We start from the raw sequence: 26,300 nt of genomic DNA, 5'->3' as shown, positions 1-26,300 counted from the left end.
TTTAATATGCCATTTTAATGTCATGAACAAAAATTGAATCGAAAAAAAAATGTATTTACCTTAAAAAACTGTAATTTAAAGCAAAAAATAATCAAATTGGCTGCCAGCCAATGGGCTTTTGGTTGAATTTGACCATTTACTTTCTAATTTTAAATATATTTTTTTTTACGGGAAGGGATAAACTTTATTCAAACTACCAAATAACATATTCAAAGTATGATTTAATTAATCTTCATTTTTCATGTTTTTGGGGACAATAGCATTGGAGCAACATTGGACTTTTTACACAAGCTTGGTCACATGGCCTTTTCTCTACAGAGTGTGTGAAGCCTGACAAAAGCTTTGTTCCCTTTGGTAAATTCAACTATGGTAAATGGGTCTGTACTTGGATTATTCACCAGGCTACCTTTTTTTTAACCTTGGCTTTATCAACAACAAAAAACACCAGAAAACATTTGAATTTTAATCGCTTGAGGCCACATTCAGTTCTACTGGCAGGCAGTGGTTGCTAAATTTAACTGGGCTATAAATTCAACTCCCATGGAATTCTATTCAGTTAGCCAGGAATTGTGTTTGACTATCCAATGTGTGATTGAGAAGAAAGCCTTTAAACAACTATCTGTTACAGTAGAAAGGAATATATTACTGTAGAAAGGAATATATTACTGTAGATAGGAATTGTGTTTGACTATCCAATGTATGATTGAGAAGAAAGCCTTTAAACAACTATCTGTTACAGTAGATAGGAATATATTACTGTAGATAGGAATATACTAATAGTAGATAAGAATATATTACTGTACAACTTTTACTTTACATTGCGATCCATACATTATATTCGACTTGGCTGACTATGACAACAACTGAATGAAGATTTAATTCAATTACTTACCCTTTCCTTCCATAAAAAACGTAACCTCTTCACCCTCCGAAAAACACAAGTTTAAAGGCTGTTGATGAAGATGGCCGTGGTGTAAGGAACAGAGTAAGAACTCTGTACGGTCATGCCTTACAATTACTTGAGCTAGACCTGATGGTTTGGGATCTAATGACAAAAAAATGTTGTGTATTCATTTTGTTATATTACTCATTGTTTTTAAATGTGTATTCAAAATTGTTATAAAATCAGTTCACGAAAATGGTAAATTGAAATTTCTCAATAAATTGATCTTAATGTACAACTAGGACAGATAATTTAACGTTTAATAAGTATCTACAGTCAACATGACAATTTTTACATTACATAATAAGTTGCAAAAGTTGCATGTATTATACTATTTTTTTCTTTTTACTTTACAAATGTTCATCTTTAAATTAATTAGTAAGTTGCAAAAAAACTGTTTAAAAAATACCATTTGTATTTAAATTATATTATTTTTTCTATATATTACTTTAAACATTTTCATCTTTAAATTACTCGAACCTTAAATTGTAAATTGTTCAGATGTCTAATCATATTACTGTAGATCATATTACTGTAGTTCATATAAATGTATCCTTCCTCAGAGAACCTAACACTAATTTATAGTTGATACAGATCTCATTAACATGGAATGTAACCAAGTCTCAGTGTCTAACACAACAGTAATCAGTAATGCATGATATTTCTTAGCATAAAGACGAGACATTAACAGCTTGCATTATTCATGTTGAATAGGTCATTAATTACATTACAATGTCACTACAGTTAGTAGAGTGTTACAATACATTATATAGCTACAAGTCTTTGTTCCAGAACCATACAATTATTCCTAATCTAAATAAATTTGCATATGACCCTTGTATAACGCAGTGTTATAAACGTCATTGTGTTTTATTGTGAATTAACAAAACGCTTCCTTCCAGCCAGTCTTTGTTAACAAAAATCGTTAGCAAGTGTTTTTTCCACTTGTGGGGAATTTTCTAAGATGATCCCTAATACACTGCTGTAACACAAGCTGCCAGTTTACTGCATATCTCACATCAAGTGATTCCATCCAGGCAACAACAACTGCAATCAGCCAATCAGAAACAAATATGATAGCCATGCCTAGGATGCGTGGCACATTACACATGCAAATTTATTGCACATGTGAATACTGTATTGTAAAGAAAGTGAAATGGCTAAACACAACAGCCTCGCACACTATATGGCAGCCATTTTAAGTTATTTTAAATAATGTATGCTGTTTCTATTTCATGAACCGTTTCTAAATAAATGTTGATTGATTACTAATTCTTTCTCTTTATTAATATTACACATGTTGATATTAATTATAATTTTACATCCAATAATATTTGTCTCTGTTATTCTATTCTCAGACAATGTAGCTCTGTTTACACTATGAAACTAATTTTAGAAAAAAGATGTGATATTCCCAAATATGGTAGTGATATGACATCATCATGTCCATATATGGGCACATCACATTTTGTTGTCACATAAAGGTTAATAGTGTAGACAAAGCTTTAGCCTTCAAATGTGTACATTGGACCATAGAGATAATATCTCTATGACTGGACTATGAATGTGCTGAGTTCATATGTTTACACTGAACCTACGTTTTAAATTAAGTAGTTACAAGAAGACTATGATGAAGAGATCCTTGACCTTACGACAACACATTGAACATGACTTTGTTCAAATGTTGTAAATTTACATACATATTTAATGTACAGTTAAAACAATGTGCTCAATTAATTGTCAAACAAGTATTATTTCAGACAGATTTTAAAATATATTTAACACATTAAATGGTCTGTTTATATAATAGAGGCAAAAAAAAACACTACTTGTTAACCATCATCATCCCCTGATTTTCTTTTTAAATGACATAAAAAAACAACTAAATATTCTGTAAAAACCTCAACATTCGATTATTGCAAGCATACATAAACAATGTTATTACATATATCAGGGATAATGGTTTTTTTAAGTTTAAGAGGTAAGTAGAAATTAAATTTAAAGTCGGTGTCAATTTAATTTCCAAAATGGTTCTGTCTACAAATTCAAACTTTATGTGACAAAAAAATGTGATGTGTCCATATATAGACATGAATGATGATGTCATATCACTACCATATTTGGACACATCAAACTTTTTTGTCAAACTACAATAAAAAAAACTAAAAACTACTATTAAAAAACGCCCTTCCTCCCCTGAAATTCATTCAGAGGTTAACGCTTAACGGGTATAGTTTTACCAAATATTTAAAAAAAACTTACCAACACCGGAAAATTCTCTTGTTTCAAGGGCAGCCATTGTAACGTTAAATGTTTCATTTACTATTTGTGAATAGTGTTTACCACCCTCTATTGATAGACCTGTGAAAGTGAAATATTACCATTAGTTTTTGTTTGCATTTTTTTAACGCCGCCGTGTACAGGCCAATTTTTAAAGTTACAATTAGTGCAAAACATAACATTTATAAAAATGTTACTGAATTTATCATTCATACATGTTCACCAATGCAAGCAGCCAAATTTATTAATGAAATAGCAGTTCAACTCGACATTGGTCATAGTTTTTTAAGAAAAGAATTCATGACAGTTGCAATAGTCTGATTCAAACCTTAATTACCGTACTTCCACAATCCAACCTACATCAGAGTTGGTACAAATTGTTTTTTTTTAGGATATTGTAGGTTGGTTTTGTGGAAGTTGCTTATAATATTGTTAATTTTCTGGTGTAATTTTTTACCAAGTCATATCAACAAGTCGCCACAATATTTCAACATTGTCGTATATCTCTTGCAATCGACTTTAACAATGGTTGGATATGACTGATTGAAACAGATTATTGTATTAATTATGTCAGAATTTTACTGCGAGTTAAATAAAAATGGATAACATGATATGTTCAAAAAGCAGAAACTACTGTTTTTTTTAAACATAGTTTTAATTTAGAACAGGCCGGCTAAGCCCAGATCACATAAAATGTAGAGATTTCTATTTTATCAAGACATTTATTTCAACAAAGAAGCCGAGAAGCAGCTGCACGGATCATCACTCTCACAAAAAACCGCCTCCCAGCGCCCACACTACTGTGTTCTGTGTGCATGTGCAGTAACGCCTTTATTTATCATTCAGCATCCAGCCACAAAAAAACGAAGCCATACTTCTGATAAAGCTGAGAGAGCAACAAACCAATCCACTCAAATATATTCGCATATAGCTTAAAAAATATTAAATTATAAATACTGCCGTTTTCTTAAACAAATAAAATATAATTTAGTGTCAACTTCTATGCTCAGAACTTACCCCAAAACATGTTTTCTTCTTTTAATTGCTCAATCTATTTGGGATTCTGACTCGCTTGTGTGTGAGGTTTTCCGTGCGTGATGAGAAAAATGATGCGTGCTGTGAGCAAAAAATGAGCGCCTTTTAAAATAGAGGGCGGCAAACACGAAAACTTTCAACCGGTAACAAATTGAGGTATATTCTGACGATGGAGCATGCAATTGTCTACTTCTCTACGCAGCGTCATTTATACATTTATTTCTTCAGAAATAGAAATAGTACTACGGAAACTGGTCCAGTGGATCAAATTTGGCACCGGTGGAGCCCAGAATTGCACTTATACTTATTACTATACATAATCACCTATGATAATTATAATAAAATTTTAAATATCCAGACGCGACATCATAACTCAACTTCATATATGCCTCTAAAGGCCTAACCCGGCGGCGGAATAAGCTTCGAAATTGGTCTATAAATCGGCATCTTTGCAAAAAAAAATGTTCTATATTTGATATTATTTCACTCTCCATTAACCCCATACAAAAACCTTCGGAGACGGGTTCGGAGACAAACTATCTGTTTAAAACATGTTTATTCTGAGACGGTGCGGCCATACACACCAACTAGGCCTATCCATAAACGTTTATTCATAGTATTACAATACAATATCTTGCATGAATCGGACATTTCGCTACCAATGTAGCAACATTGATTAACAAAATCAAAATTTAACAGTGTGGCGTGTTGACCGCGAATGACTAACAATACCATCTTTCCCACTACACCTGCACAACCATTGCATAACAACGCACGGCATACCAAACCGTTTCGTACACCTGCGATGATATAAATTTAATTTCTTTTAAAATTGAGGGCGGCAAACATAACATTTACGAGATCGAATGCAGGGTGGTAAAAAAAATAAAATTAAAAAAAAAGATGTTAAATGTGCTCTCCCTGCCTCAGCACTAAGGCCCTGCCACAGCCTTTTGGGGTCGTTTCCAGCACATCATCAGATGCATTGTTGTTGTCGCCTCATGATGTGTGGTGGAAAGACGTATAATTCTATGAACTCCAAACACAGTTGGTCGCATACCTTTAACTCTATTCCACCGATCAGCGTGGGAATCGAACCCACGACATACGTATTGTCAACACGACGCACAGGCAACTGAGCTAACTGGTCAATTTGGTTTTAACAAGGTTAATATGATATTTATGTGTGTGGACCAAATTTTGCGCACGTGGAGCACAGATAAATTGTCACTAAGTTTGTATATTTATTCGTAGGCCTATGTTAATACACTGTGCTCAGTGGACCCAATTTGGTGCTAGTGGATCAGAGTGATATAAAATAAAAATAAGTCACTGCATTTTATTAGTAGTAGTTCTATACGTTAAATACATGATCTATTTGTTTCCATGTTGTTGTAGACACGTAGATCTAATGAATGCCATGATGATATTCTCATGGTCACATGTTGAATTTCCCGTTTATCTTTTCACGCTGCTGCTCTAGCCCGCTACGTCACACGAGATGACTCATTCATTAGATGAAATCAAGCAGCTTTATAGTACTACACTTTGACATTTTTGTTAAAATGGAAACTCCACTATAATTTATTGGTACCACCTGTTGAATCCAAAAACGGCTGAGAAAAGAGTCTAACGACAAATCCCAAAGCATTCTGGTATTTATGAGTCCCATGATATAATTCGCTGTCAGATAATCATTGAATTATTATCAAAACAGTCCATTGAAGTTTTTGTTTGTAATAGGATACTTGAAGTATCTAGGCGTGATGAAGTGACCCCCAGACTTGACCTTAGCAATAACAACATGGAGTAAAGATAAGCGAGCAGCGTTTTTTGTAAGAAATATTCTTGTTTATATATTTATTACTATTCTATGGAGTTGGCCCTTGTACTGAACAAATGGTAAAACTAAAAAAGACGATTGGATTAAATTCGTATGAATATTAATTAAAATGTGATTGTGGCATCATCTTTAGTAGGTGGTGTATCTCTCCCACCTCCCCCCCCCCCCCTCCCCCTACTAACTACTACTACAGTACGTGTACGTGTACTTCTGCGTCATGTACTCATCATGTGATGTTTATTGTCGCTAGGTGGCGCTATTGCAATAAAAGAGAGATGTGGATTTAATAGCCTGTGAAATTGTTTCGCCATCTGGCTGGTTGAAGAAAAATCACGTATTTACTTTCGTTTTTCATAATATTACCGTTATAATTGAGATGGAACGGTTAACATATATGTTTGTACTTTTTCTTAGTTGTTGTTTTTGTTTTTTTGCGTGCATCCAACCTACTAATTCGACACAATATGGTCTAGGCCTAAGCCTCCGACAACAGTTAGGCCTGTCGCACATCGGTGCGGAGGAAAATGGACGTGCTAACCGCGATGTTTATAAACGAGATAATGACGATGCGCCAGTAGTACCCATGAAGACCACACACCCGACCCCTTCCACCGAGCCTAAACCTACTACAAAACAAAACAACACGAACTCAGATGAGAATAACAAGGAATCAAACCAAGGCTTTACAGCCTCAGGAATTATTAATGGAATTACATCGCAAGGCACTTTAAAAAGAATGGTTGCTGTTTTGCTTTCAATAACTGTGATTGCTTTGCTATATTTTGTTTATAGAACTATCAGGTAGGTCTGGGGATGATGTAGGTACCATATTAAAAAAAAATATTATTAATAATTAGGTGAATTAAATTCTAGTTAAATAATATATTTATAATTAAGAAAATATATTGTAATACGTACCTAGTATTTCAAGCCCAACACTTAACACTTTCAAACGAACATATATGACTCGCACATAAACACTATGAGAGGAGGCAGCCTATAGTATACGAGTAAAGCTCTTTGCCTCCTTATTTCTCTTAAGGTAAGCATCAACGAAAATGTGCCATTTCTTCTTGCAATGTTTTTTTAGGAAACGTGGGATGGAACTAAAAAAGGTAAAATAAACTGCAGATGATTGTACTACAATCAATGGCGTATGAGTTAATGAAAGTGTTAAAATTGTGACTGTATTAATACTTTAATAATTTTTTATTTTGTTGAATTAGAGATGTAACACTGGTAGGTAAATGGGAGGGTCCATGTGTGTGATGCGAAAATAAAAAGAAGAATGTGTAGACATAAGTTGCTTTTGATACTGTACACTAGTTTTCATTATTGGTGCTAATTATTACTGTACTAAGTGCCATTTCTAATGTAAAGTAACTTCTTTAATTTTGTAATTTAAATAAATATTTTTGTAATATAAACTAACTATTTTTCTCACTCAGATTGAGGAGGAATAGAAAAACAAGGAAGTATGGAGTGTTGACAACTAATTCTGATCATCTTGAGATGGCACCATTAGATCAAGAGGAAGATGATGAAGACATGACAGTGTTTGAAGCCAACTCAAGATACAAATGGTACATTTTTATCTGTACATTTATTTGTACATTTATTTGTTGATGCATAAAAAAATGACCTAATTTAATTAACAAAAAATAAATATATAATAATACTACCATAAATAATGGTACAGTAGATAAGTTTATTTTTTCTAACAATTTAGTACTGCGTTAGACAGCAATATATAATGCATTACCACAATGGTGTTTATTTACAATTTACTGTACATTCATAAATTAATGGCATTGTAATTTATTTAAACATGTAACTAAAGCGTAGCCTTTTCAACGGTGAATTCATTATTTATAGATAAAATGTTAACAACCTATTTACATTAATGATACAGTGGTGTTTACTAACTTGTGTAGTTTGTAATTGCCAGCGCGGTATCCTACTAATTAATTATTTTTCGACTTTAATTGACTTTTCACATTCATTCTAATTTTGGAATACTATTTATTCATAAATGATGTGTACAATCCAGGAAATATACTACAGTAAAAAAAACAAAAAAACAATCCAGGAACATACATTGTTTTGTATTTGAATAATGTTTCATGTTTAATTTTTTTTATCTTAAAATAAAAATACTTTAATGTAGCTACTTAATTATTTAATTATGTTATTATAATCTATGTTTACTAAACTACTATTTTATGATTTTTTTTTTCTAGATAAAGAAAAGATAATTTTATGAAATTCAAGGTGAAATTTTAGTGTGTTTACTTTTTTATTTACTTAAAAAAATCACTGAAGATTCGTCCCAAGACATCCACCCTCGCAGCAACCTTGAAGATTCGCGATGGAAGTATTATTCATTCTTCATTCGACCCAGAAGATTTATGGATATTTGCTACTGTATCACCATACTGTAATCAAAATTATTTGTTATGATCATTCAAATTTGAAATCATAAATGAATTAATTAAAACAATGATTGTATTTAAGGTAAAATGAAATACAACACAAGAACACAATGTACTTAATGATACCAGGCTTAATGATACCAGGCTTAATGATACCAGGCTTAATGATACCAGGCTTATTATTAGCTTATCTTGTACAGTATAGGTAATTATTACTGTATTAAATTAAGGTGTGTTAATGAGACGTCTCAAACCAAGATGCATTAAAATTATCAATTTACACACATTATAAATGCTAATAAGAGTACTTGATGTATTGTAAATGATAACAAGAGACAGTGATTAATTAAATGAGAAATTCATTGAATGTTTAACCCTACTAATATATTACTATTATCATTAGTAGGGTCTACATCTAAATAGGAGGCAAAATCTGTTTAAATCAAGGGATCAAAAGTTAGTTTTTCAGATGGTATCTTCAGATGGACGTTTTGATTTTAGGCATCGAATCCTGTTAGGGTAAATAAGAAATATGAATCTATGGTGTACAAAGTAGTTCTGTTCTACAGTTCCCAATCAAACCTGGTTCCTTGTTATAACCTTTCATCATTCACCTCGTGCCATTATTTGTACCATTGCACTCATAAACATTCATTATTTGTATACTATTTCTCAATGGTTGTTACTTGTACTTTATTGGCTTTACACAGTATTTTATTGGATCCCATTATTTGCTAAGTCCTCACAGTGAGGTCCATGTGAACCCCACTTATTAGGCATCATATAATGCTTTAATAGGGTTAGGTTTCCTGGCCATTTCATGTCCTGTAGCCTAGTAGTACCTGACAAAAGAAATCCTCCTATGGGTTAGGCTTCCTGTAGGGTGCGTTCTCTTATTTAAATTATGCATTTATACTTTAAATCCTTTGAATTTACAAATTATAAGTACAATTTTGCACAAGGAAATAGATTCAATATTTTACTTTATTTTGTTCATTTTTCTTTAAATATATTATAAATACAGTAGTTTTATTTAAATAGATTCATTTATAATTTTTCTTCTTTATTGGGTAGATTTCCACATGTTGAAATCATTTTTTTGTTATTAAAAAAGATTTTTCTTATATGTAAATATTTTAAAACTCCGATTTCAATGATGAAAAAGTTGTCTAAATATGTCATGAAGGTTGATGATAAATTTTTTAAAGATTATCATTAAAGGATATCAATTATATTATAATATAGTAAACACACCATTTTAATAACATATTGTACTTATTCCATTTGAATGAACCACCATTTTAACATTATTGTAATGGGATGGTTGTGCTCATATTAATATTACTTATTCCCTGTTATACAGTGCATAGTGTTTCTTACAGTATAGTAGTTGTCGGATGTTGGTTAATGAAGAAATTACCTATTTTTAACACTGTAGCAAGTCCACATATTTAAAGGAACACTTTTACTACTGTATCCATTTGCCATTATTGCATTGTATACAATGTACTACATGGAATACACAGTATTCTTTATGTATATATAGTGTGTTAAGCTCTGTCTACACTATCAAACTTTATGTGACAGAAAAATGTGATGTGTCTATTTATGGACATGATGATGTCACATCATCACTACCATATGTGGGAATATCACTACCATATTTGGGCAGTGTAGACAGAGTTTAAAAAGCATTTGATGCTCTAGAGAATTTTAGACTAAAACGTGACCAATTATCATCTTTAGAAAGTACTTTGGCATATTTTTTAAATGTACAATTATAAGCAGAGCACCATAGAAGATAAAGGGATTCACTATTTAATCAGGATTGGAATTTAATCAGAATTGGAATATGGATCATTTTATATTATGCTAAAAAGTGTGCTATGTGCATGAACAAGGTTTATTATTAAATCATATTTGATAAGTACAGTATTTAAGATTATTCACTGTACAGAAAGGAAATTATTTACACAGATCTTGCTAATTAATTTCATAGTAATTAATATTGTAAAATACGTGTTTAATAATTAATACATATTTACTGCGTCTTATTTGCAGAACATTTTATTTTGCCATGTGACACCTGGACAAAATATTCTCATAAATTGTATGTTTAAATTGGTATTGTTATAGTCAGGGATACTATCAAAACGATGATTTGTTTAAGTTAAATACTTTTTGTGAGTTGAGCAGCTGTTTTTTACATTCTTATTCTATTGTGCTTAGTAGAACAAACACTTTTATGTATTGTACAATAAATGCTCACAGCATGTATGGTGTGCAACATGTGCATAATTCCACTTTAAAGTTTAAGGACAAAATACAATAGAAGAGTAGTATAATAGAATTGTAATACAGGATAAATAACTTATTATACCACATGGCATTTAGATATTGATGATTTCATGACCTTTGACCCATAAATGAACATCCTGAACAAGATGTCAGCGTAATGCATCATGATTAACTACTGTACATACATTATCTAATGTTTTATTTAATACTGTACGTATAGTGCTGTATCTAACTAAAGAACTTGCACAGTTCTATGTGTTCATAGCATTCCAGATTTTTGATAAAGTTGCAATATAATTTTAAGTATTAAGTTTTATTGGTTTTTTTTTCTATAATTAGTATACCAAAGGTATTATAAAAATTATGTTTTACAATTTGTCATGAATTTATTATTATTATTATAAATAATTATTATTGTATAATTGATATTGTGGTTTTCAATCGTATAGCAAATATATCATTATTGAAACCTGTAAAATGTTCAATTTTCAAATTTAAAAGGAACCCAAGGTTTAAAATATAAAATTTAGCAACACCTAAAATGGTGCTATATCTGTAGCTTTGTGGTTAACATGCTTGCCTTCCAATCCCAAGGTCCATGGTTCAATCCGGAACTCTTTCAACTCCACTCCCTACAACTCAAATGAGAATTTTCAGTTTATCCATTATGTAATTGGCAAATTTCTCCCTGTTGGATGAAAAAAAAGTGACATATAAATAAGTGTCCTCATTTCACAACCGTGCCCTTTTCAAAATATTTTATTATTTTTCAATCAATGCAATCAATTTATTAATTGTTTTTGTGCAATTATTATTAAATCTAGAGGTTTGTTTGTAAATCTGTTAAATGTAGTAGTTACTAATTTATGTATTAAATTTATGGTCTATTTGTAATTCAGAGAAATATGTTTATATACATAATATGGCAGACAATGATACTCAATATCAACCTTCTAATTATTTGTATATATATAGTCTTGAAACCGAACTCATATTATTAGTCATGTTTTCACTAGAAAATTAAATATATATTTTTTTTTATTTATTTCATATTTCATGGTACCAAAAACAGGCCCGACGCAGTGGTAACACACAGAAGAAAAAATATAAAAATCAAAAAAGAAAATTATTGGTTATCATTTTTATGTCAATATCAAGAGATGAAATAAATTGTTTATGAATATATTATAAAAATAATACATTAATTTTTAATCTTCTTTATCATATGTTAAGATTTAAAATCAGTAATTTTTTTTATGATTATTTTTATTGCTGTATTTACAGATAATAAATATTACTTTACCATCTGAAATTAGAAATGTTTTTTAATGAGCTGTACCTATTGGAATAATACCCTTTCATATTGCATTCACACTGGGAGCATCTACACCTGTGTTTGTATGGAATGCCCTAGTGTGTGTACACCTACTAAGAGTTTTGCCAGGGATTTGAAAGGTGTATAAAGCTCTGTCTACACTATCAAACTAATTTGAAAAAAAAAAAGTGTGATGTGCCTAAATATGGTAGTGAAATGCACAAATATGGTAGTGATATTACATCACCATGTCCATATATGGGCACATCACATTTTTTTCACATAATGTAGACAGAGCATAAGATAAGACAACATTTTTTATGATTTAAACTCTGAATTTTTTTAAAAACAAGAGAAAATATAGTGTAACAATGATTGTCAAAAGATTAAAGTTCTGTAAAATGTTCTTTTCTGTATAAATCTAAAATATTAGATTTTAAGGGAAATTAGTATAAATTGGTGTATTCTGTAAAAGTACCTCAGTAAGAACTTTAGGGTGCTAAAATTGTACCCCTTACCATTGTAAATGTTTCCCTATAGTTGTTTAGTACCTTTTTATACAATATTATTCAGGATAGATAAAACATTTTTTCTTTTAAATGATGTAGAAATATTTGGTTTATTGAATGTTATTCTCTTTTTTATTTAATCTTTTGGTATGTGTTCATTTGTCATTCTTGATTGTAATAAATTAATACCGCATGAATTATAAACGTGTTGTACTGTAATACTATTGACTACCACAGCCATTCATAAGATTGTGTACTGTAGGTACAAGTTTGGTAATTACAGGCAGCTCTCCTATACCAGACTCTAAACACCGAAAACTCTCACAAAACTGGATATTTCATGCTGTCCAAAAGGTTCTAAACTGTTTTTAACCATTAAAAACACATCCAGAATACCAGAATTTGTGAAAAAACAGGCATTTAGATGGGTATTGGGGGGTTGACTATAATTAAATTAAACTTGGCCGTATAGAGATCCCTAGGTTGAGAAGTTTTTGTGGTTTTTTTGTGGTAATAATGTTCAAGTCCATTTTGTGTGTCGTGTCCTATTTGGCATGGAGTTGATTAACTGTTTAACATAAGTTATTTTACAGAAGAAATATTTTTATCAATAAACAATTCAATGTCCAGGGGCAGATACTGCACATGATTGGAGTGGAGTTGTGGCCTGGTGGTTATGATGCTTGGCTGCCAATCCAAGGGTCCTGGGTTCAAGTCCTGTCATATGTCAGGATTTTTTCTAATGACAATTTACAACTCCACTCCCAAAGACTTGTAATAAAGACTTAGTTTATGTAGAGCATTGTGTGTATATGTTTGTCTCGTGAACGGATTGCCACCTTTAAGAAGGATAGTGATTGAATTTGCTTATGGTTATCCTTGGCAATTTGCCTAAAAAAAATCAACAAAAAAAAATCAGTTGATTAAGTTCTAAGATTAAATTGATTTTTATGAATTTAACATTGAGCTGCTCAGTTTGAAATCTACCCTATTCTCAGTGCTGTATCTCAACATATATATCAAGTATCATAGGTGATACAGCATCCCATGTGTTTCACATGTGACGCCTGTATCATGAAAGGTTACGGGGTTAGGTTACTGACTATAAAATACAAGCGTCACATTTGTAACACATGAGATGCTATATCACAGCAGTTGCCTATGATACTTTACAAAATCAGCTGGCATTGCAATATTAAACACCACATGGCTGGTATTTTTATGTTACTACAGAAAGAAAAACACATTATATTTGTATAGGAAAAACATGTGTAGCCTTTTCAGTGCAGCATGAAAATTAGGATATATTCCATTAAATATTGAAAAAAAAAAGGCATTTCCACATATTTTTGTATCACAAGAAAAATGCTGTGCATGAAAATAGGAATTAATATAATTCTGTTTGATGTATTTTTAATATTAGAGATTATTGTTATGGCAATTTCATGACGGTTGGATCACTTGGAATATTCAGAAATCTGACATAAATCAGTAGACCTTTTTACCATCTGTTGTTAGACTAACAAAGATATCTGCTACAATTTCAATATTACACAATAGGCCTATTTTGTACCAGAGAAGATCCACTTAATAATTCAGTATAAAATAAAACATGGGCAACACCAAATAAGAAGACAACACATATTGGGACATTTTAATCTATTTCATCAGTTTAGTACTTTCTTGATGCTGTATCTAAAATTACCCAGTATTATAGGCACATTCTGTGATACAGTATAACATGTGAGCCTGTAACATTAAGGCTAATGAACACCTATATCTACCCCTCCCCCACCCACCCCTGATGTTTCATGATACAGGCATCACATGGGAAACACACGGGATACTGTATTATTACAGAATTACCTATGATACTGGTGGATACAGCACACTGAGAATCAGGCGAAAATCTGATCAAATACAATTATAAATTATTATAAATCAAAATATCAAATTCTCACTATTTATTCAGTTGTCTTTTTTAATAATTCATTCTAGTACAGTATTAAAATGTGTCTTTTAAATCAAAAGCGTTTAAACGAACAAGACCAGTGGTTGCATCACATGCTGATAATACATTTGTGCTGTTATAATATAATTAATACTGTACACAAATTTATACAATATTTATGAGGATGGCAAGTGAGCACGTGGGACTATGGACACCTACAACCGTTGCTGTTCCCGTAAGTGGCATTGTGTTTATACCTGCAGAGCTGTGTTGATTGTCAATTTGTGTTCATTCAATAGATTGAAAGCCAATTCATGTGTGAAACTTGTTGTTTGCACTGACTGCATTGCTAATACTAATACGAGAAGATTAAACATTAGGATTGTAATTCATTAATTATAATTACTGTATGTTATCATGTATTAAATATCAGTATCACAAATTGACTAATATCTCTTATACAGTATATGCTTAATTGTAACATAGTTGCAGGTTTGCTGGCCAAACTGTTTTGCAATGATATTATAGAAACATTTGAATTTTACAATATTTTATTTATAAAACTAGTTATTACATAATATAGTAGAGCCTCCCTCCTGGGCCACTCCCATTTAGACGACACCCCTGTTATTAAAGGGACAATTTCCTGCCTGTGAAATGAATGATAGAAAATATATGTTGAAACATTAAAGCCAACCCTATTCAAGGGACACTTTTTGGATTCCAGAATGTGTCTCCTTAATAGGGGTTGTACTGACGTGTTTCAACATTTCCCCCTTATTTGGGGTTCATGTACTGTAGTGTTTCAACATTTCCCCCTTATTTGAGGTTGTATGTAGTGTTTCAACATTTCCCCCTTATTTGGGGTTGTATGTTGTGTTTCAACATCATTTTAAATATTAATATAATTAGTATTTTGTATATATTATTTATTTTGGTTTAACTGTATAACAATGAAAAAAAAAAAGAAGATATATTTCCATTAACTAAAGTAATGTCTGTGTAATCAATCAATGACTCCATATTTCATAGAAACAATGGTTTAGCATTTGCACATAGCAGCATCAGTCAATAGCATTCTAAAAATGGAGTTCCAATGAAAAATTAATCTCAGGGAAAGGTATAGTTTACAATGAACTCGATTTATATCAATTGCATTGTTTTTTATTACAGTTGTCAAATTAGCTTATACAAATATTGAACACAATACAAAATATAATCAGAAACAAAAATTAATCTGGAAATGGTTACCCTTTTAATGGGAAAATTCATACAACATAAAAATTAGCTGGAAACAGTTCTAATACACACACACACGTGAGATTTCAAAATCCTTAAAACAATAATCCAGTTTATGTTCAAATACAGTAATAACAAATAAAAATAACACATTTTTAACTCGACTACAGTTTTTTTCCAATGCGTGAAAATATTTTGTGCAAAAACCACACAAAACGTATACCTGTAATTATAATTTATGTTAGTGATTAGTTCAGTCATTTTATAATGCTAGCAATTTTAACATACTCCTATAATATATAACAATTTCTTGATTTAAACAAACACATTAATGCCAGACTATTTAAAATGCATTTCAGATTTAACTTACGATTTTGTATACGCATGTGTAAAAACATAAAAGTTGAGGGCAAATTCTGTCACTTACCCACAATATAGTTTGATTAACTATACTATAATAAATAATAAAAAAATAATAAACTGCAGCAAAAAGAGCATATGTGCATGCCCACCACATATTCTGTATTGTGGTAGCATCCGTAACTATGCCAAATTCCTAAGTAAACTCCTTTTTTATTACATAAGGTAATCAACAGCCTATAATGCCAAATAATGTTATAATACTCACAAATATCGTAAACAACATAATTTTATCAATACAATGAAAATTTTGTAAGGCCTTGTGCATGACGGCATTTATCCCTGTTTTCTAAGTTTTTAAGGCAGCATACTTCCATCAAGTGTATTATAAAATTATAAAACATCAACATCTACAAATTTCCTACAGTACTAGTACTTCAAATGTCCTTCCGACACGAATTAATTTACATGCAATATGACATGCTATGCACAAGTTATAAAGGCTAGTTTCCTATCTGGTCAGAATAGGATCTTTGCTAATGTATACAAACAATTTAAATTGAGTGTGAATAAAATGTGTGCACCACTCTCGGCAGCTGACATGAATTTTGCACCAATAATGTTTCAATTTAATGTCACAAGTACAGTGATGTCACAAGTACAGCAATTCATTCGTCCCTGCTGCAATACGATTTTATAATGAATGACATGTGCTAGTTTTATTTATTGTATTTTAATCGACATTTTAGGATTTTATATGTATATTTTGTATGGCTTTTATATCGTATTTAATATTTTATGTACTGTATTTTGAAAAGGCCAACAGAGTTTCCCCATGGGGATAATAAAGTTTTAATTGAATTGAATTGAATTCAAGTATAGTGATGTCACAAGTACAGTGATGTCACAAGTACAGTGATGTCACAAGTATAGTGATGTCACAAGTATAGTGATGTCACAAGTATAGTGATGTCACAAGTACAGTGATATCACAAGTACAGTGATGTCACAAGTACAGTTATGTCACAAGTACAGTGTTGTCACAAGTACTGTATAGTGATGTCACAACAAGTACAGTGATGTCACAAAAATGACCCTGATGTCATAATTACCCTGTTACCAGTACAATGATGTCACAATCACAATGACATAAGATACATAAAGTCACAAATAACAATGTCACAAATAACAATGTCACAAATAACAATGTCCCAAATAACAATGTCACAAATAACAATGTCACAGTTAAAAATGTTCCAACAAGTAGAAATGTCACAAGTATAATGATGTCACAGCAAATCCATCTGAATATTTAAAGTACGATATGCACGTCGTAGAGTCTTTGATCTGATTTCATCGGTCATCGTGATTTTAGGTACACTACCTTCCTCTAGTTCCAAAAGCTCAGCATTCATATTATAAAAGATTTTCTCTGCTTTCTTACTGCAAACTTTTCTAGTTTTCCCTATAGCAAATAGTATAGCCTGTAAGAAATTAATTTTCAATTGTTATAAATCGTTGCGATTGATACTAATAATATACCAACAATGACCAAAATAATAATACTCTTTCACATCACCTATATAGCAAGACAGAGTTTGTGTAAACTTCAGTTTTGCTAGGCGAAATGAAAGGGGTATATTAAAGATAAGGCTGAAATAGCTTTAAACATAAAGCTCTGTCTACATTATCAAACTAGTTTGACAAAAAAGTATGATGTGCCTAAATATGGTATGCCCAAACATGGTAGTGATATGACATCATCATGACGTCCATATATGGGCACATCACACTTTTTTTGTCCCATAGGTTTGATAGTGCAGACAGAAAAAAAAAAATCATCGATTGGGAGGGGGAAAAAATGGGAGGCAATCCAAATCAGAAGGAGGGGAGCTAACGCAATCAACCGTGGAAGAAGGGGCTGTATTTAGAACTCGATCACGTATACACATCATTGCTACGAAAAACAGATTTCCAGGAAGTAGCAGTGGATCGGATCACTTGTGATCAAGCCATCAGCCAAAATGGCGAAAGCTAAAGAATGTGAGTAAATTCTTTACTGGATTTGTCAAACAAAATGATTTATGTATTAACAATCCTACAAAATGCACTTATTCACGGATAGTGTAGATGAGTTTTAGATTGACTCCATTGAAATCCATTTTGACAACATATCTCTGTTTGTTTTAGTGTTTTGAGGAAATCATTTAATATTGATTAGTTACAAGTGCTTTCAAACCATTCCTTATCATCATTTGTAATCAAGGCTTGTTCTTTTATGCAATCCAATGTTGTAATTGTGTTTAACCCTTGATTACTGAATAAACTCAAATACCTCAGGTATGCCAACGTTGAAAATATACGATAAGCCAACTTCTTCATCTGTTGAGTTGCACTGTCCCTCTAAGATTGACTTTACAACAGCATTTATATCATTCATCTGTAAGCAAATTGCAACAAATAAAAATAAACTTTTAAAATAAACTTTTCATATGTATTAATTTCCTAATCTCACTTATTCATTTTTTGTCAGCCGAATCCATAAATGTAAATGTTTTTTATGTGTTTACAAATGACAATAAATTTACTTGATTTGACAAGTAGCATTAATCTAAATGGCAACTTGATTTCAATGGCCAACAGATGTCTCTATGTAGACGGTTACCTGAACCAGTACAAAAGATAAAGTCACATAATATAACATGGTCATTTATTCCACTATGATCACTATTTCTTTTTTTGGAAACATATATTATATAAATCTTTCGATTCATGGAAGCAGCGGATTACTTAGATAAACTTTTAAATTAGACCAGTTGATGTGTTATAAAGCAAAAATGATTAGTTGAAAAGATAGAAAATGTCATTCATTAAAATTCCGATTCTTCTATTAAACTCGTCGAAAAACAGTAAATATTTTGAAAAGACATGAATATGCAAAAAAACCTGTATGATCCAACATTATAATAACAACAACATATCCTTACCACATCTTCTGAATATATAGGTAAAGCACCCATGTTATCCAACATACTTTTTGATGTTTTAGTCATATTATAAAATAACGTGTGCCTCTTAGACACAGTCTTCCCGGTACAAATATTAATTAAATGCTCCTAAAAATAGAGAGGTGAAGGTAAATTAACACATAATTACTGTTGCAATGTATATTTTTTTTTAGAATTAGGGAAAGATTACACAAAACAAAAATAACGCAAAAATGCACATAGACATACTATAAAAAGTAGATGTCAAACTGTCACACTATCTTAAATCAACAAGTGATTTTTCATGGAGAGGGACCGCACAATATAGTTGCATCACATCAGCCAATCAAATATGCCAGTTTGAAGTCAAATCCTCTACCCTGTCATCACGTGTTGCGTATCAATGTGAGAAAAGATTTTTATACAATCATTGTATGCGAAAATATAACATTTTTCAAAAATTAATTCCTTTTATTGTCAGTAACAAAATAATTTTATAAAAACTATTTTAGGTTTTTATGTATACTGGGTGACCTCCTCAGTACCGGGCCAAACGTTGCTTAATTTTGGTGATCAGATGAGAACAAGTGTTTCAAGATGACGTTAAGGCCATACTCTAGATACAGCTGCTATTTAGCCTGTTGGCATCACTTTGATGTCGCCTAGGTTCTCTATGGTTATATAAGCAACTATCTCACCAAGTTTTGTCAATTAAAAATTCTGTTGAGTTGCTTACTCTGATTTTCTTGCTTCTTTTTATGAATTTTGCTAATCGTAATTCCCTTTTCTCATATTCTATTTTCCTGGAAATGTATAAAATCATTAATAAGTTTATTTATTTATTTTAAAAATTGATTTACGATAAAAAAAGCAAAATGTGGTGGCAAAAAGGGAAATGGACATGATGATGAAAATGTGATAAAAATTGATGAAAATGTGATAAAAATTGATAAAAATATGAATTGACAAATGATATAAATGGAATGTTGTGATGACAAATAGTGATAACTGAAATTGGTCTGAAAGGGGAACACAAATCTGTTTAAAGCTTTGTCTACACTATCAATCTATTATGTGACAAAAAGTGATTTGCCCATATATGGACATGATGATGTCATATCACTACCATTTTTGGGCACATCACACTTTTTTGTCACATAAAGTTTGATAGTGTAGACAGAGCTTTATACTTTCTTTGTCTTTCCTTCACAGTTACCTCTTTTAAATATAGTATTATCTTATTTTAAGATTTTGACCAAAAAAACAATATTTACTGATACTTACAGATTGTTTTGTATTTGTAAAGCATTACCATCATCTACGACAACTTTATCTTTAGGTTTTCTATCCTCTTCTGATGTTACAGTGGGCGGAATGCAGTTTTCATCCATTTTTGGAGGTCCGACAGAGGGCGATGGTATTGACTTTTCAAAATAGACAGCTTCATCTGTATCTGATGCTGGCGCTGGTGAACAAAAACAAATGGTACAGTATACTATAATAAAAAAATGAGTCTTGTATCCATTTCTGAACAATGCGCTTTTAAGCATCGGTATTATGTGGTAAGGTGATAAGTTCCTTTCCACGCCTCCTTATTTCATTTCATTTATTTTTGACTCCATAAAAATACAATATAAAAAAACGTGGACAAACAACAGGAAAACATCACACAAAACCAGGCAGAGACAGGATTCATAAAAATCACTATTTAATAGTTCTCCTCTCCTAATCATCCTTAGTATTTTCAACCAGGTACTATTTACAACTGAGTAGACCGGGAGTTGAACCCGGGTCTCGCTGTATGTCAGTCAAGTGTCCTAACCACTCGGCTACACAACTCCAAACAAACTATAATCTAATCAACTACTAGTAGGTACAGTACATACGTTCACTGATTCGTCAAAATCTTTTTTTTTATCTTTTGTGGTTAACCACCACCTTTATTCATTCAATGTTACATAAAAAAAAAAATTACAGAACTCATATTATATGTTTACATTATTTTCTGCATATTTTTTGTTATGTTATCTATTGCATTTTTATTAAAAATTTGTTTACTTATGAAACATTTGTTATCATAATTTGTGTGTCTTTCAGTTTATATATTTGTCAACATTTAATTAATTCAACAGATTATCTACTTATTGTACTTACTTGCTCCTTGAAACTTGCTACTTTTTTTACCCAGTACTGTTTTTAAAAAAAAGAAGTAAAAAGGTCAAAAGTAAAATATACGACTGTTAAAAAAGAAAGCATATTCTACCTAAATATGGTGCTCTTTGCTAATGCAAATTATCTTACTAAACTTGATAAACATGCATGTCATTATTTTATTTAAATAACATAACTGTTATTTGAATATAAGGATTGTTATTGCCTTTTGGAGAAGGAAAACATTCTGAATATAGGGTTTAACTTTAGTTCTACGATGGTGGAAGAGGAACGTTCCATATGTATGTTAAACCAGGGAGATGTAAAATATTTTAAATCTCCCTGGTTAAACTAGACCCAGACCTCAAAACACCAGATTTGTGAATATAATTTATAAGCCAAAAAGGAAAGATATTTGCCTTTAAAATAGAAAATAAGATAGACACTTGCGTTATGTTTCTGATTTTCAGGGAGCAGTCTGTAAAGCTCTATCTACGCTATCAAACTTGTGACAAAAAATGTGATGTGCCCATATAGGGACATGTCATATCACTACCATATATGGGCATATCACTACCATATTTGGGAATATCACTACCATATTTGGGCACTGTATTAGATAATTCATACCTCGTTCCTCTTGGTAATCATTAGCCTTTTGAATAACTTGTTTATATTCGTCTTCATTTATTTGGCATTTCATTTTTTCTTCCTAGATATAAATATAAATAACAAGAGCAATCAGAGAGTTGCTATCTACGATAGGAGAAGAAAGAGTAAAAGGATCAAGAATTGTGATCAAGATCAATTTTTTTTTCAAGTGCTCTCTCTACTTTCAGACATTCTCATAATTATCAAGTTTGGACCTCTGATACAAAATTTTTACAACTTAAAATTCAGCTGCAACAGCCAATAAACACTGGCTTAGTAATTACATTCTGTACATCTACTTTATATAGAAGTTTACTCACGTATTTACATCGATCAGGACAAGAAAATGGTTTCAGCATTTTAGCGTTTCTTAACGGAAAACTAAATAAAAAGAATTAAAATCAAGGTACATTATGAATATAAATAAAAACCATTTATTGCAAGGTAAAAAATGTAAAACACCGATCAAAGCTAGGCCAGGGATGAAGGCTATGATTGATCCGCTATCCCACACAGGCCAGACAACTTATGACCTGTTACAAACATTAAGTTGTGTCTACACTATCAAATTAGTTTGACAAAAAAAAGTGTGATATGCCCAAATATAGTAGTGATATGCCCAAATATGGTAGTGATATGCCCAAATATGGTAGTGATATGACATCATCATTTCCATATTATACCGTCACATCATATTTTTTGTCATATACAGTTTGATAGTGTAGACAGAGCTTAAGATAGTAGATTTCTTACCTATCTTGATTATCATTTTCCATCATGAAAACCACTGAAGCTCTAGTACGCTTAATAGATCGCACCTATGTTGAAATAAAAGAGTCGCCAATAAAAATATATTAATAATCTGAGCTAATAACTACCAATATTATTGAAATAAAAAATTATAAATGCCAATGAAATTTTCATTGCATTTCATAAATGCCAATGAAATTTCATGTTGATTTTTGAATTCTAGAATACAGAAAACCGATTGTAGTTAGTTTAAAATGTCTCAAAATTCAAGAAAAAATGGGATAAAAACAAATGTTTTTTTCTATACAAGAATGCAAAAGCTGTAGAATATCCAAAAATGTACAAAATAATATTTAAAAAATTATAGATTCCTCAAGGTTCACCCCAAACCCCTCAACCCCCAATATTACCCTACTACATTTTTATCATAAACACTTACTATAGCCGGCCAATAAGGGTGGCGTGGTGCTTTTGCCCACACTAAATCACCAACATCCAGTTGAGACCAGCGTTCTACAAATAAAGAATCATCAAAAAAACTTATGTTAAGTTTAAATTCATTTGAAGAGTGGAAAATAAACGAAACGAAAAAGATGTTTTTTACATGCAGGTGTGTTGATATTTAAAAACAAATTAGATGGTCATGCTAGCTCAAGTATACGTATGACACAGCAAAATGTTTTTTTCAAACAAACATTAAAGCAGAATGCACTGATATTACATACTTGAGGGTGTATTTTCAAAGCAATCAGGTAAGTCATCATCTGATTCATTGTCTTTGTCAAGATCTGACACGTCTGGAGAGGGCGGGGCAACAATAACATTATTATTGTCCACATCATAATTAATTTCAGGAACACGTGGTACTGGTTTCATTGAACTCGAAACAGGAATTTCATTTTTCTCTGAAAAGAAAAATGTAACAGAAAATTTGAGTTTTATTATTTGGGTAAGTTTGTAATATGGGTGTGTTATAATACAGAATGGAGAAGGAATAGTCTAAATGTTATAATTTACAATTCTGTTTCTCATTTTCATAGAAATAATTAACAGCTCCCATTGGCTCCGAAAAAGTGTTAATGTCAAACAAAGTAGACAAGGGATCTCACAAACAAGCATTCCCAAACCCATGTGAATCCTACTTAAAAAACTTTCAATGGAACAAAGGTAGTGTGAACCCAACCTTTATGATTATTGAATTGTTGATTGATTATATGATTATGAATTGCATTTTCTAAATATTAAAAATACTAATAAATAAAGTAAAAAGCATAATATTATTAACCTTTTTCTTGGTCCATAATAAACATTTTATTTTCAGAATGAACATTATTTTCTGATGATTTTCTTTTTCTGGGTGAAGTTCTTCTTATTTGTTCAGATGTATTGTTTTTTCTTGACTTTGATTTTTTATTTGACATTTGCTCATTTGAATTTTGAGAATTGTTTTTCATTAAGCAATATTCTTTCAGCTCACTGTCACTAGTAGACATGTCTTTTTCATCTCTATTTACTAAACATGGTTTCCAAGTTGAATGATTTTTACTCTGTTCCTTGTTACTTAAATTTGTGTTGTTCTTTTTACAGTTTTTAAAAATGCTTGCATCACTATTTACAGCTTGAGTTAGTTGTGATTTCGTTAGTTGTTTCCCTCTGGTAGATTTCTTTAGTCGCTTTTTCTTCCTGCCTCTCTGCGATTTTTTCTGCGGCATCTAAAAATAGAAATTGATTTGAAGAATTGCGAAAAAAGGATGGAAAAAATAACTCACATCATCACCGGAGTAAGGATTACAATTCAATAGTATTAACAAGTCATACATAGACATAGACATTGAATTTTCACTTTCACTAATTTTGTTCTTTAAAATAGCGAGCGAAAGTGTAGGCCTAGCTAGAGTCTAGATTTATAACAGTCACACACAGTCGACCCTTCTCTAGTGAATTACTGCTACTATCTATTCTACACTGCTAGGCCTACCCACGCTCTCTATTTTGTATGCCTACTGACACTAGGCCTAGGCTAGGCGCATACATATAGTCTAGTTAGTCTGCACTCACCGCACGCAGGTCAGGCTACCTGCCTACTACTAGGAGGGTCTGGTACTATTTACTAAGGTAGGCCTAGCTTTAAATAGCTTGTTGTGTGTCCCGCTAGTTGCAGAGCTCTGGAAATTGTTAATATTTATTACTTTTCTGACAATATAATACACCAATAAATTATTTCATACCGTGTTCAAATTTTCTAGGCCTAGGAATGAGATTTTTATTGTCAACAACAACAGACAAAAAAATTCGTCGCGTTAAGTTGTTTGTGACCTCCTTACTTTCTCCTTTCCTTGCAGCACGCCACCTATTGGTGAAGTGATGCTCGACAAATTATAACTTGCATAATGCATTTCTTTTCTGGTCACATATGTGTTAATAATGTGTTAACATAACAACAACTGTCGCTAATTCATTCATTCTATTATTCAATCTTTCAAAATTTCAAAATATTTGGTCCATAGAAAATAACATTGCATATAAATTAACAAAAATAAACTACAACAATAAGGCGCGCTCTCATCTCAGGATGGTATTCCAGAGAGCATCTTTGACTTATATTATATAATACATTATCTATTATCTTAGACTAAACAATTTTCACTTTAATTAGGTCTTCATTTCAGGATATATATCGATGTTTTATTCATAAAAAGAAGTAATTCTATTTACTAAAATGTCGAGGTCATTGCAAGAACATTCTTAACACATTATAGTTATTGTAGCATACCCGAGAGAGACTCACGCAAGGTAACCTATAGTTGTACCAACCATGATTTAGCACAATACATATAATACACTGTAATACAGCCATAAATAAGAGGCTGGTTTCAGATCATCTAATGCTAGCTAGCTATAAATTCAGTTCTCCCAACTCCCTATAAATCAATTTCTTCGATATGTATAAATGTAGGCATACATATATTTTTTGCGGGGAGGTAATGAGGGGATGGATTCTCTTCTTTGTGAAGGTTCCCCAAACACGGCGCTATAAAATAATGTTCCGAAAACGATATCTCAAATTAATCAGTTACATATTTCGTTTTTAACGTCACGCGGATGAACTCAAAGAACAACAGTGACGTCATAGTTTCCTCCATCTTATATATTATTATCAGTAGAGCAGCGCATAAAGTCTAAGAACAGTTCATCAATATCCCTATCACCGATAGAGTTCTGACTCATTTTCCTGTTCTGAACTTCTGTACCATGCAGTACCGTTTTAGTGAATCATTAGCTATATTTAAGAACCAAATTATTATTTTTTTTCATATTGGTATAGTCTAAGTAAAAAAACCCGACTGCATGCCAAGTTAGCACGTGTATTTGGCATCCACGTTTAATTCTGCACGTGGATTTATAAACTGACACGATAATAAGCAACCTTTTGGCAATGATAATTGTATTAAAATTCTTATAAATAAACCTTACATTAGGGTTCTCATGGAGCTATAATTAGATAGCTCCATGGGTTTCTAATACCAGATGATTATCCATAAGTACGCTATATAGG

The 26,300-nt window shown here is 31.5% G+C and overlaps 3 protein-coding genes across 3 annotated transcripts in view; 1 reads left to right on the top strand and 2 right to left on the bottom strand.

Annotated features, from left to right (window-relative positions):
* LOC140051727 (uncharacterized) overlaps positions 1-4,333 on the bottom strand; it is a 39,696-nt gene extending 35,363 nt beyond the window's left edge. The window contains exons 1-3 of the mRNA XM_072097022.1: positions 4,241-4,333; positions 3,206-3,304; positions 893-1,045 (exon numbers count right to left, since the gene is read on the bottom strand). Coding sequence (XP_071953123.1) covers positions 893-1,045; positions 3,206-3,304; positions 4,241-4,250 — 262 coding nt within the window. The 5' untranslated portion in view covers positions 4,251-4,333. The remainder of the gene's footprint in view (positions 1-892; positions 1,046-3,205; positions 3,305-4,240) is intronic.
* A 2,052-nt stretch (positions 4,334-6,385) lies between these two features.
* Positions 6,386-9,625, top strand: LOC140051912 (uncharacterized). The gene is made up of 3 exons (XM_072097258.1): positions 6,386-6,902; positions 7,550-7,684; positions 8,342-9,625. Coding segments are annotated over exons 1-3 (561 nt in total). The 5' UTR covers positions 6,386-6,477; the 3' UTR covers positions 8,343-9,625.
* A 6,213-nt stretch (positions 9,626-15,838) lies between these two features.
* Positions 15,839-25,063, bottom strand: LOC140051207 (uncharacterized). Its single transcript, XM_072096344.1, has 13 exons — positions 24,973-25,063; positions 24,030-24,456; positions 23,470-23,649; positions 23,184-23,257; positions 22,748-22,812; positions 22,315-22,375; positions 21,974-22,055; positions 21,347-21,382; positions 20,477-20,657; positions 19,929-19,995; positions 19,193-19,321; positions 18,541-18,645; positions 15,839-17,689 (listed from the first exon to the last, which is right to left on the bottom strand). Exons 2-13 carry the CDS (start codon positions 24,454-24,456, stop codon positions 17,495-17,497), a joined length of 1,602 nt encoding a protein of 533 aa, XP_071952445.1. The 5' UTR covers positions 24,973-25,063; the 3' UTR covers positions 15,839-17,494.
* Between the last annotated feature and the right edge of the window lie 1,237 nt (positions 25,064-26,300).

The sequence above is a fragment of the Antedon mediterranea genome, chromosome 6, assembly GCF_964355755.1.
Source record: "Antedon mediterranea chromosome 6, ecAntMedi1.1, whole genome shotgun sequence".
In the NCBI taxonomy this organism is placed as follows: Eukaryota; Metazoa; Echinodermata; class Crinoidea; order Comatulida; family Antedonidae; genus Antedon; species Antedon mediterranea.
The sequence above is the reverse complement of the archived record's forward strand: the minus strand, read 5'-3'. Positions and strand labels throughout refer to the sequence as shown.

Bases quoted from the DNA above. Each gene is read 5' to 3' on its own strand.
- LOC140051912 (XM_072097258.1), top strand. From the start codon at position 6,478: ATGGAACGGTTAACATATATGTTTGTACTTTTTCTTAGTTGTTGTTTT. The intron at 6,903-7,549 runs GTAGGTCTGGGG...TTTCTCACTCAG, and splicing joins TTTGTTTATAGAACTATCAG to ATTGAGGAGGAATAGAAAAA.
- LOC140051207 (XM_072096344.1), bottom strand. From the start codon at position 24,456: ATGCCGCAGAAAAAATCGCAGAGAGGCAGGAAGAAAAAGCGACTAAAG. The intron at 22,813-23,183 runs GTAAGTGTTTAT...ATTTCAACATAG, and splicing joins ACCCTTATTGGCCGGCTATA to GTGCGATCTATTAAGCGTAC. The intron at 19,996-20,476 runs GTAAGTATCAGT...ATACATTTCCAG, and splicing joins TTACAAATACAAAACAATCT to GAAAATAGAATATGAGAAAA.